We start from the raw sequence: 13,258 nt of genomic DNA, 5'->3' as shown, positions 1-13,258 counted from the left end.
GTTCCCCGACCAGGTATTGAACCCGGGCCATAGCAATGAAAGTGCTGAACCCTAATCTTTAGATCACCAGGGAACTCCCTGACTTCCCCCTTTTTTTTTGAGTCCCAATAAAACTTTATTTACAAAAAATCAGGTGGTTAGCCTGGGGCCATAGTTTGCCACCCCTGCTCTAAAGAGTGGGACCCAGAGCCTGAATCCATGGGAGATTCTAGGCAACATTCTTCTATAAAGGTGCAGAGCCAGCATGACTAAGCACAGGCAACAGAGCACAAGGGTTAGAGGTAAAGGAATACATTCAATATGAAGTCAGGTTTGTTCTACTCTGTTACAGCCCTAACCCCCAGTGTGATGGAATTTGGAGGTGGGGCCTTTGGGTGATTGGGTTTAGATGAGGTCATGAGGATGGGACCCCCATGAGGGGATTAGTGTCCTTATAAAGAGAGCCTTCGTGCAAGCATGCCCTCTCTCTGCCACGCGAAGGCTGAGGGGACTCTTGCCGAGGACCAAGCACAGAAGTAGGAATTCAAAGCACATCTGTCCCCTCACTTCTGGCTGTGCCAGGAGAAAATAAGGAGTCCTGATCCAAGGTCCATACTTTCTCATTGCCTCCATTCATTCAACAGGCAAGTGTAGAGCCAGGTGCAGATTTGGGCTGGGTGCAGGGGTGGGGTGGAGAGGGCTTTGTCCTGCTCTCTTCCGCCAGGGTCTGTCCCATCCCCCTCTCTCTGGCATCTTTACTTTCTCTTTCCCTTTGCAATAACGTCGGGTCCTGCTGCACAGAGGGGTCTGGCTTCATCAGAGACCGATCTCTGCCAAAGAGGGAGGGCCCAAGAGAAGGTGGGTCGGAGCCTAAGGAAGCAAACCACCCCAGAGCCCTCCCACCCTTGGTGCCAAAGCAGGAAGGAGGTGGAGCCTCGGCTGAGACGGCCTGGGAGGTCGCTCACAGATAAGGGGGTTTTCTACACAAGAGCCCTGGGAGAGGAAATGGAGCCCCAGCGCCCGAGACAAAGGGCAGGGCTGGGACTAGCCAGCAAAGGAGGCTGCAGCCAGAGGCCCCGGATCAGGTACCGCTGCTGCCCGCTCTGTCCCACTGGGGCCCATCTCCAGCCCTCTCTAGGGCTGTGCCTCTGTCCTTGGCCTCCTTCTCCCCGCAGTCCCTGCAGTCCCAGCCTCGCTCCTTTCCCTCTCTGGGCTCCTTCTCTGCAGGGCCCACTCCCATCTGGGGTCTTTGCCCTGTTCTGGGGGTGCCCCCACTATTGCTTCTGAACCGGCCCCTCCCAAACCTCCACCCAGCTCTGAAGGTCCTCGTGGCCCAGCTCTCAGTCTGAAAGTCTGTCGGGCTAGGCCGTCCCCTCCCTGCCTGTGCGGGGCTGCACCCTCTATTGGTCGGAAATATCTGTGCTCTGTTAACGCTTAGAATTTGGTGAAAGGATGATTGAAGCAGCTGGTGACTTTTTTTAAAGCATTCTGATCAGTTTCAGTTGACACCATTGTAAACACAGTGTGAGAATAGTTCTCTGAGGCAAGAAGATAAATCATCTCTTCCAAGGATATCTCAACTCTGAGCAGGAAAGTAAATGCACACCGTTCACAAACCTGGCCACACCCTAGGTGACCACGCTTCACGTTTATAACTGTACCACTAACAGCTGTAATGGAACTGGAGGAAAGATCAGGAGAAACGCTCCTATTTTAAAATTAAGTAGAAAAGAAAGCCACACCCAAGACTTCACACAGCTGCAAGGTCATATAATGGAAGAGCTGGAAATGGCCTGGCCGGGTCAGGGGACCCAGCTCTATCACTTACAGCTCTGTGACTTAGGCAGGTTACTTGTCCCCCTCTGCGTCCCCGCTTCCTCCTCTATAAAATGGGCATGGCTCCCGCAGCATTTGGAGAGTAGATGAGTTCAGATACACAAAGCACTTGTAACCATAGCCCAAGCCTGTGAATTTAGGTGTTAACCCGACATTGAAAAACAAAACAAACAAACATGTGCAAGTGAAAAGTCAGGAAGGAATTGAACTGAAATGTTAAAGGCTCTTATTTTGGAGTGGAGAGGTTTTCGTTACTCTTTTTTTATTTTTCTAATGATTTGGGGGATGGGTGGGCAGAAAAACCGGAGTGGAGGTGGGGTGTGTGCTATTGGAAGTAGTAGAGCCAGGGCCCCTGTTGGAGACGTCACCCATCCCTGCTGTCCTAGCACCCTCTCCTCTCCCTCTCCCCCAGCCTTCCTGCCTGGAAAGGCGCAGGAAATTCTCAAGGCCCAGGCGGGTTGCTGGGAGGCACAGCGCCTAGGGCGTCCAGGGGGCTGCGCTCCGGAGAGACCAGCCGGGAGTAACTCCAGGGGGCGCTCTCTGCATTTTCCCTTTTCTCTCTTTTGCCCCAGAAACCCAGTGGAGTGGTTAGATCGCCAAACCTTCTCCTTCCACTTTCGCAACCCGAGCTTTGCCAATGGGCGGAACTGCTCCTACCTCTGCTACCAGGTGGAAAGACTGAAGCACTGGTCACCTGACTCCACCGACTGGGGGGTCTTTCAAAACCGGGTATGGGCCCCAGGACACTCATCGCAGGCGGGAGCTAAGTGTCGACCCAGAAAAGAGGCGCAGCTGAAAGCCACAAAAGCATTTATTTGGTGCCTTAGAATTGCAATGCGGGGAGCACAGATTCAGGTGCAGCCTGCGTTGTGTCCCGCCAAGGAGAAAAAAGCCGGGGCGGGGGCGGGTATTGGCAAATTGCGGAAGGTTTAAGATGCTTGCACAAGTTGTTTTCCCAATATCATGATTGGGAGATATAATTACAATTGCAATTCATTGGTTTTCAGAGTATATTATGTCAGATACTAGGAAAATCCCTTTTGCAGTGTGTCCAGTTTTTAATCAAGAATGCGGATATTGGGACTGCCCTGGGAGTCCAGTGGTTAAGGCTGGGTGCTCCCAATGCAGGAGGCGCTGGGAACTAAGATCCCGCATGTCACCCGCACCCGGCCCCTCCCCCCCCAAAAAAGAATGCGGATATAGCAGTGACAGGCTCTGTCCTATGCCTTTGCTCAGTGTAATAGTTCAAATCTGGTGCCTGTTTCAAAAATGGGATGAAATTTTAGCCCCCAAATGGTGTCCCTCATGTCAGAGGTGTTACACAGGTTCACATAAGCCAGTAGAGGATGTGGAAAAAATGGTAATAAGTCCAACGCCATTTGGGGGTTCTCAGTGGCGGATGTATCTTCCCACACATTTTCTTAAGTCCTGGAACCGGATACGTGATGGCGGTTGACTTATCCCACCAAGCCTTGTTTAGCGAGTCTGCTGGTGGTGGGTCTCTGAGTTTGTCTTCGGGCTTGGTGAAAGGTCCCCCCACCCGCCTGCCCTCCTCCACCCAGAAGGCAGCCTTTTCAGAACCTGTGTGCGGAAGGGGCGGGGCGGGGGTGTGCACTGAAGCAGTATTATCCCACCCAAACCTAATCTGGGTCACAGGTGTCATCTCACTGTTTCTACTACCCAGTGTTCAAAAAGTTAAGAGACACTGACGAAATTAATATTGACACTGTGTTAGACAACACAGTCATTCCCTAGATATGGGGGTGGGGAGGTTGGTTCCAGGACCCCCACGAACACCAAAATCTGAAGATGCTAAATCCCTTATGTAAGATGGCATAGCATTTGCATATAACCTACCCACATCCTCCCATAGACTTTAGATCATCTCTAGCTTACTTATAATACCTGATACAATGTAAATGCTATGTAAAGAGTTGTAAATACAATGTGGATGTTATGTAAGTAGTTGCCAGCCTGGCAAATTCAAGTTTTGCGTTTTGGAACTTTCTGGAATTTTTTTTTTTCCTGAATAATTTCAACAGGTGGTTGGTTGAATCTGCAGATGAGCAACTCTCAGATACAGAGAGGACTGACTGTATACCTAATCTATTATTTCAATTAGATGTATTTTCTAATATATAACTAACATAAAACTTCTTCATCAGATAGTTTACATTCTTTTTTCTTCATACGAAGTCACTGAAATGAACTGTGTAGTTCTACACTTGCCACACACCTCCCTTCAGACGAGCCGCATCTCAAGTGCTCTGTAGACATCTGTGGCTGGTGGTTCTGCCGACGGACAGGGCAGCTCTGTGGGCCTCCCAGCAGACAGCACCTAGGGACCAAGCCTGGACCCCACAGGGCCTGGCCCAAAGCAGGCACTCAGGTTACTTGTAGAATGAATGAATGGGAGGATGGATGTTAGAATAAATGGGTGAGTCGATGAATGAGGGTAGTCGATGACTAAAGAAGAACAGAAGGGAGGGGAGAGATGGAAAGAAGGGATAACTCATGAACAACCTGCCTCTGGGATGCCCACCCCCCTTACCCCTCCTCCCCAGCTCCCTAGCCCGGCCTCACTGCCTGCTCTGCCGGCCAAGAACGCCCCCTTTCCGCCTCCATCTCTCCCAGGTCTATCCCGAGACTCCCTGCCACGCGGAACTCTGCTTCCTCTCTTGGTTTTGCGCCAAGAAGCTGTCCCCTTACGAGCAGTACCACATCACCTGGTTCTTATCCTGGAGCCCCTGCTTGTCATGTGCAGAGCAGGTGGCTGCGTTCCTGAAGGAGAACAGGAACGTGAGGCTGAGCATCTTTGCCGCCCGCCTCTACTACTTCTGGAAACCAGAGTGCCAGCACGGGCTGCGCCTGCTGCACCACCAGAGGGCCTGGGTGCGCCTCATGTCCCTCCGAGGTGAGAGCAGAGGGGGCTGGGGGCTGGAGGGCGGGGCGGTGGGAGGGATGGGGGCGGACCTAGAATACCCACCAGCGAGGGTGAGTGGGAGGAGAGCCTGGGAAACGAGGCAGGACTGAGGGCACATGGCAGGGAGGGGGCAGGAGGGGGCAGGACACAGGATGGTCAGCGAAGAAAGGCCTCCCAGGGCCCGGACCTGATGGCTTTCTCTCCTCTTTATCTCAGAGTTTAAATACTGTTGGAAAAACTTTGTGTACAATCAGGGAATGCCCTTCAAGCCTTGGAAGAAACTGCGTAAAAATTATCAGTTCCTGGCGGCAAAGCTTCAGGAAATTCTCGGGTGAGGGCTTCCTTAGCCTCCCTCCCCCCACCTCCTCCTTATCTCCGAGTACCTTCCACCTCCCTTCTCAGCCTCCTCTCCTCCCTGGCCCCAGAGGGCCACTGCTCTTGGGCTGCCCCTGCCCTCCCTCAGCTCCTCTCTCCTTTCTTCCCCCAGCGTCTCCCCCTCCCCCTGTAAGATCTCCCTCTCCCCCAGCAAGGGAGCCCCGCCTCCTCCCATCTCACACATTGACCAAACTTTGTTATTGAACTGAACATAAATGGGCATGGATATGTATAAGTGTGAAAATGAGATTTGAAAAACATCCTTGAAGACAGACTTGACTTATCAGAGAACGAGGTTCCTTGATGGGAATGATGGTATTCGTTTGCTAGGATATCCGCAACAAAACGCCACAGACTGAGTGACTTAACAACAGGTATTTACTTTCTCACCGATATGGAGGCTAGAAGTCCAAGATCAAGGAGTCGGTAGGTTGGGCTTCTCCTGCACCCTCCCTCCTTGGCTGCAGACAGCTGCCTTCTCGCTCTGTCCTCAGATGGTCTTTCTTCTGTGCATGACCCCTGGGGAGCCCCTGGTGTCCCTCTGTGTGACCCAATTTCCTCTTCTCATAAGGACATCAGTCAGATTGGACTAAGGGTCACCCTAAGAGCTTCCTCTTAACACAATCACCTCTTTAAAGGCCCTATCTCAAGTACAGTCACGTTCTGAGAAACTGGAGGTTGGGACTTCAGCATGTGGATTTGCGGGGACACGGTTCAGCCCACACGATGACCAAAGGCTTTTTCGAGCTGAGCAGGTGCAGTGAGAGCCGGATTCTCGTCCTGTGTGTCTCTCTCCGGCTTATGCCCCCTTGACCCCGACTCCTCTGCTTCCATTCCAGACCTTGGTGTCCCTAGAACCCCACCGCCAGCCTGCCTTCACTTTGTGATCATCACACCCTGTCTTCACTCTGCTCATCCCTCATCCCATTCCCAAACTGCCGCCAGAGATGAAGCTCTGGGGATGGTGATGGAGAATGAGCAAGGAAAAAAAAAATGGTTACGTTTACATTTAAATAAGTTTTTAGAAAAAAGTAGGATTGGGGACGTGAGGATTGAGATTATTGGAGCTTTTTCAAAAAGCAGACTAGAAAGTGGAAGGGCTGCCAAGAGTCAGGTCAGAGACCACAGCTCAGTTGCTCAAGGTAGATCAGGAAGCGAGCGTCTGGCCCTTTGTCCACAGAGCCAGCTGCCACGTGAATGCACCGGGGAGGAACTCCGTGGAGGTTCCAGAAAGGGTGGCCGGGATTGTGGCAGGGCAAAAAGGGAGTAAGAGCCTGATGAGGTGGGATTCTGGGCAGGCAGAGGCAGAGGAAGGAACAGCAAGTGGGAAGCTGTTGGTTTGGAATCTGTCCTTAAAGTCCTTGTGGAGAAGGTCTGGGGTCCCACTGATCTTGGCCGTCTGGGTGTGAATTGTCAGTGGCAGCAGACACCTGTCCCTTTACTCTCCCTTCCTGTTTGCACTGCTGCCTGGGGGTCTTGGGCAGAATCCAGGGGGGTCTCTGGTTGCTTCGGCTCTTCTGCCTTGATGCTCTCCCTGTCGGTGTTTCCTTCAAGGAGGGAGGCACAGAGGGACATGGCTGTGGATGACGTACCTCCTGATTGTCTCGGGCATTAAAACGGGCCACAGTGGCCAGCTTAAAATGTCCCGCTTCTGGCACACCTGCATTTTGGCCCATCTCAGGCGGCTCACAGGAATCTTCAAGCCGGGGCTGTAGGATTGCTGTCATTAGGGAAAGGCCAGCAAAGGGTTTCAGCCTTCTCGTCCATCCTTCCTGCCTCTCAGGCCAGCGGTGACTTAGCTCTCTGAGTTTGACCAACACTTCAGTGTGCAAATCTGATCACTCTTTGGACTTCCCTGGTGGTCCAGTGGTTAAGACTCCATGCCCCCAATGCAGGGGGCACAGGTTCAATCCCCGGTTGGGCAAGCTCCGCATGCCATGTGCTGTGGCCAAAAAAAAAAAAAAAAAATCTGGTCACTCTTCCCAGAAGGACCCAGCTCGTTCTAGAATCTTTTGTTGGCTGTGGCCCTGGGCATTAGGACAGATGGGGGTGAAGGGGACACCATTCCTGTGGATCCTCTAACCTCCTGCCCAAGCTTGTGTTACCCCCGAGGCCGTACCAGGGCCTGTGGGGCAGAAGGGGGTGTGTGCAGGGTCGGATAGCAATGGGATGACAAGCTGGGAAAAGTTAATTTGGGAATCACATTTGTGTGCAGTCTGGACTGGAGGTGGCCGTGACTGCTCTAAGACCTCCTCCCTAGGTTTCAACTTTCCCCAGAGCTGTTTTCTCATCTGGAGGTCTTGGTGGCCACGTGACAAAGTAAGCAGACAGCTTACCCCTTCTCTTGTGCCCCCTCCCCAACTCCTTTTCATGGAACAATGAGGAAGCAAGGGGAGGGAACCGGGCCAGGCTTCCTGGACAGCTTTCCAGTTCTGCCATTTATTTGCTGTGTGACCTCAAGAGAGTGTCTTAACCTCTCTGTGCTGGGACCGCATCTAAAATGTCAGGATAATGCTCCTCCCCGCTTGATGCTACTGGGGAGCTGGGTAGCAGATGGTGCACAGGATCTGCTCAACACAGGGCTGGAGATGAAGATCTGGAGTGCTGACCCCCAGCCCTCATTTTCCGTCCTGCCCAGAGTCTTGTCAGGGTACTGAATAAAAGCTAAGTGCCAAGTAGGAGTAGGGTGGAGAGGGCTCCAGCCCGCCCCTCCCCCAATGGGAGCAGGCCTTTGTCCTGCTCTCTTCCGCCGGGGTCTGTCCCATCCCCCTCTCTCTGGCATCTTTACTTTCTCTTTCCCTTTGCAATAACGTCGGGTCCTGCTGCATAGAGGGGTCTGGCTTCATCAGAGACCGACCTCTGCCAAAGAGGGAGGGCCCAAGAGTAGGTGGGTCAGAGCCTGAGGAAGCAAACCACCCCAGGGCCCTCCCACCCCTGGTGCCAAAGCAGGAAGGAGGTGGAGCCTCGGCTGAGACGGCCTGGGAGGTCGCTTTCAGATAAGGGGCTGTCCTAAAGAAAGGGTCCTGGGAGAGGAAATCGAGGCAGAGTGCCTATGACAAAGGACTGGGCTTGGACAAGCCTTCCTAGGCCAGGAGACTGCATCTGGACTCCTGGGATCAGGTAAGTCCAGAGCCCAGGAGGAAGAAAGAGGATGGGTCTGAGAGACAAAAACCACCCTAGGCCTCCCACCTCCGCTTACCCAGGCAGGAAGGGCATCTACCGCTCAGAGAGCTGTAGGGCAACACTCTCAGATAAGGGACTTTCCCAAGGCCAAGGGCAGCCTTGTGAGAGGGAGGTGGAGCCAGAGATCCCAGTGCCCAGGGCAAGCTGGGACGTGTGCCAAGGAGGCTGGAGCCCGGCTGCAGGGACCAGGTGGTGCTGCCTGGTCCTCCTCGCTGCCTCGGGCTCTGCGCCCAGCCCTGGGTTCTCTTCCTCTCTGGCTCCTTCTCTTGCCTCAGGCCTCCCAGCCCTGCCTCTGCCACAGCCGGTCTGTGTCCCTGGCCATATCCCATAGGCATGGCCACTGGGTCTTCCTAAAGCTCTCTGTGCACCCTCAGTCCTAGACTTTAGGTTCAAGGATGAGTGAAACAATGTTTGGAGTCAGCTATAAAAGCATTTTTAAAAATTTTATTATAAAGGCACAGTTTTGTAAAGAATATTCTCATTTCTGCTCTGTGGAGGGAAAACTGTCCAAGACAAGAAGATAACTCGTTTCCCATGAAGACACTGCCAAGTATGAAAAATTCAACTGGTCTTTAAGTACTTCTTACAGGTTGTTTCTATCGTACCTACAGTTTTAGCTATTCAAGGGCAAGGGGCAACATTTGTGCTATGAAGATAAGTCCTCTTGTCTCAAATGTGAAATATCTCAGCCTTGAGTGTCTGGCTTTCCCCAGGACTGGGGAGTTTCCCAGAACATGGGAACTTCAGGGCTAAAATCAGGAAGATTCCGGGCAAACGGGGCAGTGGTTGTCTTAGGTGTGATATGAATGGGGTTTCCCTTCTAATCCTTACCCTGACGGTGGCCAGTTGCCCTCATGGGGAGTGTGAACTCCAGGCGAGATCACTGGCCAGTCATCAAAGGCCACAGTCCAGAGATGGTCTCTTCAGCAATCGTTATCCAAATCCATCTAAAGTTTTACTAATTAACACAAGGGACGTCAGAGATAGGTTTCCACTGATGAAGTTTGTGGCTTTGTTAATTAGCATAACATATCAAAAATGGTTTCTCGTTGGTGGAACTGGTGAGTTGGCTGGAAATATGCCGAGACTTCTCTGGCCTTGCAGGAACAAAGTATTGTGCCCCGTGGTCTGGGCCGTGAGGGCACCCTTGGCTTGATTCCTGTGTCCAGATGCCAATTCTGAGGCTCTGAGGTCATCTGAGTCTGACTCGATGGTCAACCAAGTGACATTACCTTGGGTGGAGTGTCCAGAAGGGCAATGGGCTGGGCCATCAAGCCTCCCAAACTCGTTCAGACTGGCATCTGCTTGGTCGTGGGTGGCCACGTGCAGTGCGGCTCCGGCCAGAGGGTGCCGTCATGCGCCTCTCGGGCCCGGCAGGAAGGCGCCTGGTTACATCCACCTACTGCTGTCTGCGCAGAGCCAACAGCATTTACTGAAAAGAACCTGGTGGTTCTGCATCCCCACATGGGCTGGGCCACTTTGCAGTATAATATTAAATGAAAGAAAAGCAAGATAGAAAATGGAATACTCTATAGAGTACCATCATAATTAGGGGGAGAAAAAGCTATGTGAGCCCTTCAGCCAAAAGTCTCTGTCACAATACTCCCTTGGTGACAACAGTAGTTCCTGTTCACATGCCTCTGTGCTCTTTGTACAGACAAAATTGTGATACACACACCTCGGCCAAGAGCACAGAGTTAAAGGAAGCTCTTTAACTTCCATCCCCCTCCCCACTCCCCAAAGAGAAGGGTCCTGACATTAGGTACCGGGTTGAGGTGCTTGTGGGACCTTAACAGAGGGGTCTGGGACTCAGGACAAAGATGTGAGAGACGAGGAAGGACATGCCGTGTCCAGTTCTCGGGGTGGGGGGCCCCCCACTCAGCCCAGGTGTCCTGCCTGCAATGGCCTCTAGCGTGGGCTGGAGGGGGTGGTGATGTGTAAGGGGGGAGAGCTCGCCCTCTTCCCTCTCCCTCCCAGTCCTCCTGGCCAATAAAGAAGGAAGAGACTCTCCCTTACCTCTCCTTAGGGGCCTAGGTGAACCCAAGAAGCTGGGTTCAGAAGGTGACAGAGCCTTGGGTGACACCAGAAAACACTCTCTGCATCTTTGATTTTCTCCTTCCTGTTGCACAGAAACACAATGAATCTGCTAAAAAAAAAAGTATTCCAACAACAGTTTGGCAACCAGCACCGGGTCCCACTGCCCCGCTACCGGAGGAAGACCTATCTGTGCTACCAGCTGAAGCAGCTCGATGGCTTCACGCTTGACAAAGGCTGCTTCCGAAACAAGGTGCCAAGTGGGTTCCCTGGGCACAGGGCAAGCAGGGGCAACCGCACCATGCGGGGAAAATCCTGAGGCTTAGCAGTCTGAGTGAGCCCTGCTTCCCTGGAGCTCTCCACATTCTTTCCCATCCCCGGGCCACCACACAAGCCCTTCCCTCCAGCAGAACGTTCCTCCTGCCCCTCTTTGAGAAATTAATGTTGCCTCATCCTCCGGATCTCAGCTCAGTCACCACTTCGGGGAAGCCAAGCGCTCTTCCGAGGACTGAGCACCTAACCTCACCTGCAAGATCTCCATCACACTTCCGCCTTTCTGCCATCTTCCTACCTGTCCCGTCCCCGCTCCCTCCCTCCCTGACCTCCCTGGTACCCTCAGGTTCAAACATCTCCAGAAAACCTCCTGGACATGTCCAAAAGCCAGGTCACAGAGTATTCAGGACTGTGCCCTGGGGGTGTCTGTTCTACAACCCTTCTCCTCTGGGCACTGGGACCCTGATCCGATTCCGATCAAGTTACAGGTGCTTGGGGAGTGTGGAATTAATGGATGAGTGAGTGAGTGAAGGAATGAATAACTGAAGGAAAGAAGGAGGTTCTTCCTTGTGCTATAGGCAAGTTCACATACTGGGAAGTTCACAGGACAGAGGCCCTCATGCCGATCTTCACCCTCGGTGTGTGACCTCTGGCCTCTGCCTTCTAACCAACCCTTCCGTCTCTCTGAGACCCTCTCCAGAAACAGCGACATGCAGAAATTCGCTTTATTGACAAGATCACCTCGCTGAATCTCGACCCAAACCAGAGCTACAAAATCATCTGCTATGTCACGTGGAGCCCTTGCCCTACCTGTGCCAGGGAACTGGTTGATTTCATCAACGGTCAGGACCACCTGAGCCTGCAGATCTTTGCCTCCCGCCTGTACTTCCACTGGGTCAAGCTGTTTCAGAGGGGGCTGCAGCAGCTACAGGCAGCCCAGGTCTCAGTGGCTGTCATGACCCGCTCAGGTAGGAAGAGAGACAGAGCTGTCGGTGGATGGGAGGATCTGCAGTTCCAAGAACGAAAGCCACTGAGTGGGAGTGGCGGGGGAGAGGATGCTGGACAAGGACGGCGGCCCAGCTGAGACCCCGGGTGTGAAACCACCCGAAGGGGAAATTCCAGGGACAGACTAATTCCAGGGAGAGGAAGAGAAGGAAGCGGAAAGGAAGGAGGGACCGTGGCCCTGCTGGTGCCAGCTTGCTGCTCCCCTGCCCTTGGAGCCTGACTCGGTTTCCCTCTCTCATCTCAGAGTTTGAAGACTGCTGGGAAGAATTTGTGGATAACCAGGGGATGCCCTTCGAGTCCTGGGATAAGCTGGAGCAATACAGTGAAAGCATAAGCCGTCGGCTCCGGAAGATCCTGCTGGTGAGAAGCTCTCCCCGCTGCAGGCCCCTGGCCTCTCCACCCTCCGCCGACCCCCTTCCCAGCTTCAGCCCCACTTCTGTCTGTCAATCCTCTCCTTGCTCTCTCCCCACTGCCTTCTCTTTTCTCATGACACCCGCTTTAGGTCCCCTCTTCCAGGGGCTCCCAGTTCCTTCCTTCTCTCTCTCTTCATAGACTTTTTTTTTTAGTAGATTTTATTTTATTTATTTATTTTTGGCTGCCATTGGGTCTTTGTTGCTGCACGTGGGCTTTCTCTAGTTGTGGCGAGCGGGGGCTACTCTTCGTTGTGGTGCACGGGCTTCTCATTGCGGTGGCTTCTCTTGTTGCGGAGCACGGGCTCTAGGCGTGCAGGCTTCAGTAGTTGTGGCACATGGGCTCAGTAGTTGTGGCTCGCGGGCTCTAGCGCAGGCTCAGTCGTTGTGGCGCACAGGCTTAGTTGCTCTGCGGCATGTGGGATCTTCCTGGACCAGGGCTCGAACCCGTGTCCCCTGCATTGGCAGGTGAATTCTTAACCACTGCGCCACCAGGGAAGCCCCTCTTCGTAGACTCTTCTTAGCTTTCTGTTTCTCTTAAGGCATCCCTGGCCTGCCTTGACCCAGTTCTTTTCTTGTCCCGGCATTTTCAGCCTCACCTCTGCTCCCCTTCCTCCCTCAGTTTCCTGCCAACCGAAGCTTTCTCGTTTCTCTCTCAACAGCCCTCGAATTGGAATAATTTAGAGGATTCCTTCAGAGACTTGAGACTTGGATCCCCATCCCCTTCGTCGTTAAGAAGTGACTCAAGATGACAGGTCCTGGGGCATCTCACTGCTTCATAAACTGCTGACTCCTAGGAGCAAGTAGCAAGCTCCACGGTCACCCCTGACCCTCGCCCAAGTCCAGAGACCTTTCTTTCCTCTTTCATTCTTCTTTTTTCCTTTCTCTTCTAAGTGGGTAAATATTTTTATAATTGAAAAAATAAAGGTAATTTGAAAGTCTGTAAAACTTGGGTTACTTTCTGAAAGGAGAATCAGGTTTTTCCTTCATAAAAAGATGAGTATAAAGAACTTAGATACTACAGCACTAAGGAAAAATTTACTTAAGAATTCCTAGTATAGGGACACCCCTGGTGGCGCAGTGGTTAAAAATCTGCCTGCCAATGCAGGGGACATGGGTTCGAGCCCTGGTCCGGGAAGACCCCACATGCCGCGGAGCAACTAAGCCTGTGTGCCACAATGACTGAGCCTGCACTCTTGAGCCCGTGAGCCACAACTGCTGAGCCTGCGTGCCATAACTA

At 52.7% G+C, this 13,258-nt stretch overlaps 1 protein-coding gene across 2 annotated transcripts; it reads left to right on the top strand.

The window, feature by feature from the left end:
* LOC309640975 (DNA dC->dU-editing enzyme APOBEC-3B-like) lies at positions 1-12,966 on the top strand. Of its 2 annotated transcripts, XM_082420483.1 has the most exons (9): positions 1-1,064; positions 2,388-2,544; positions 4,450-4,729; positions 4,955-5,069; positions 5,444-5,539; positions 10,427-10,583; positions 11,304-11,571; positions 11,853-11,968; positions 12,681-12,966. In XM_082420483.1, the coding sequence occupies exons 1-9, from the start codon at positions 985-987 to the stop codon at positions 12,768-12,770; spliced, it is 1,359 nt and encodes a 452-aa protein (XP_082276609.1). In that variant the 5' UTR covers positions 1-984; the 3' UTR covers positions 12,771-12,966. The 2 variants fall into 2 exon arrangements, with proteins under 2 accessions (XP_082276609.1, XP_082276608.1); XM_082420482.1 differs by lacking the exon at positions 5,444-5,539 and having other exon boundaries at positions 3-1,064.
* Positions 12,967-13,258: the final 292 nt, after the last annotated feature.

This window comes from Balaenoptera physalus, assembly GCF_965194825.1.
Source record: "Balaenoptera physalus genome assembly, chromosome: 13".
In the NCBI taxonomy this organism is placed as follows: Eukaryota; Metazoa; Chordata; class Mammalia; order Artiodactyla; family Balaenopteridae; genus Balaenoptera; species Balaenoptera physalus.
This window is presented reverse-complemented; position numbering and strand designations above follow the sequence as displayed.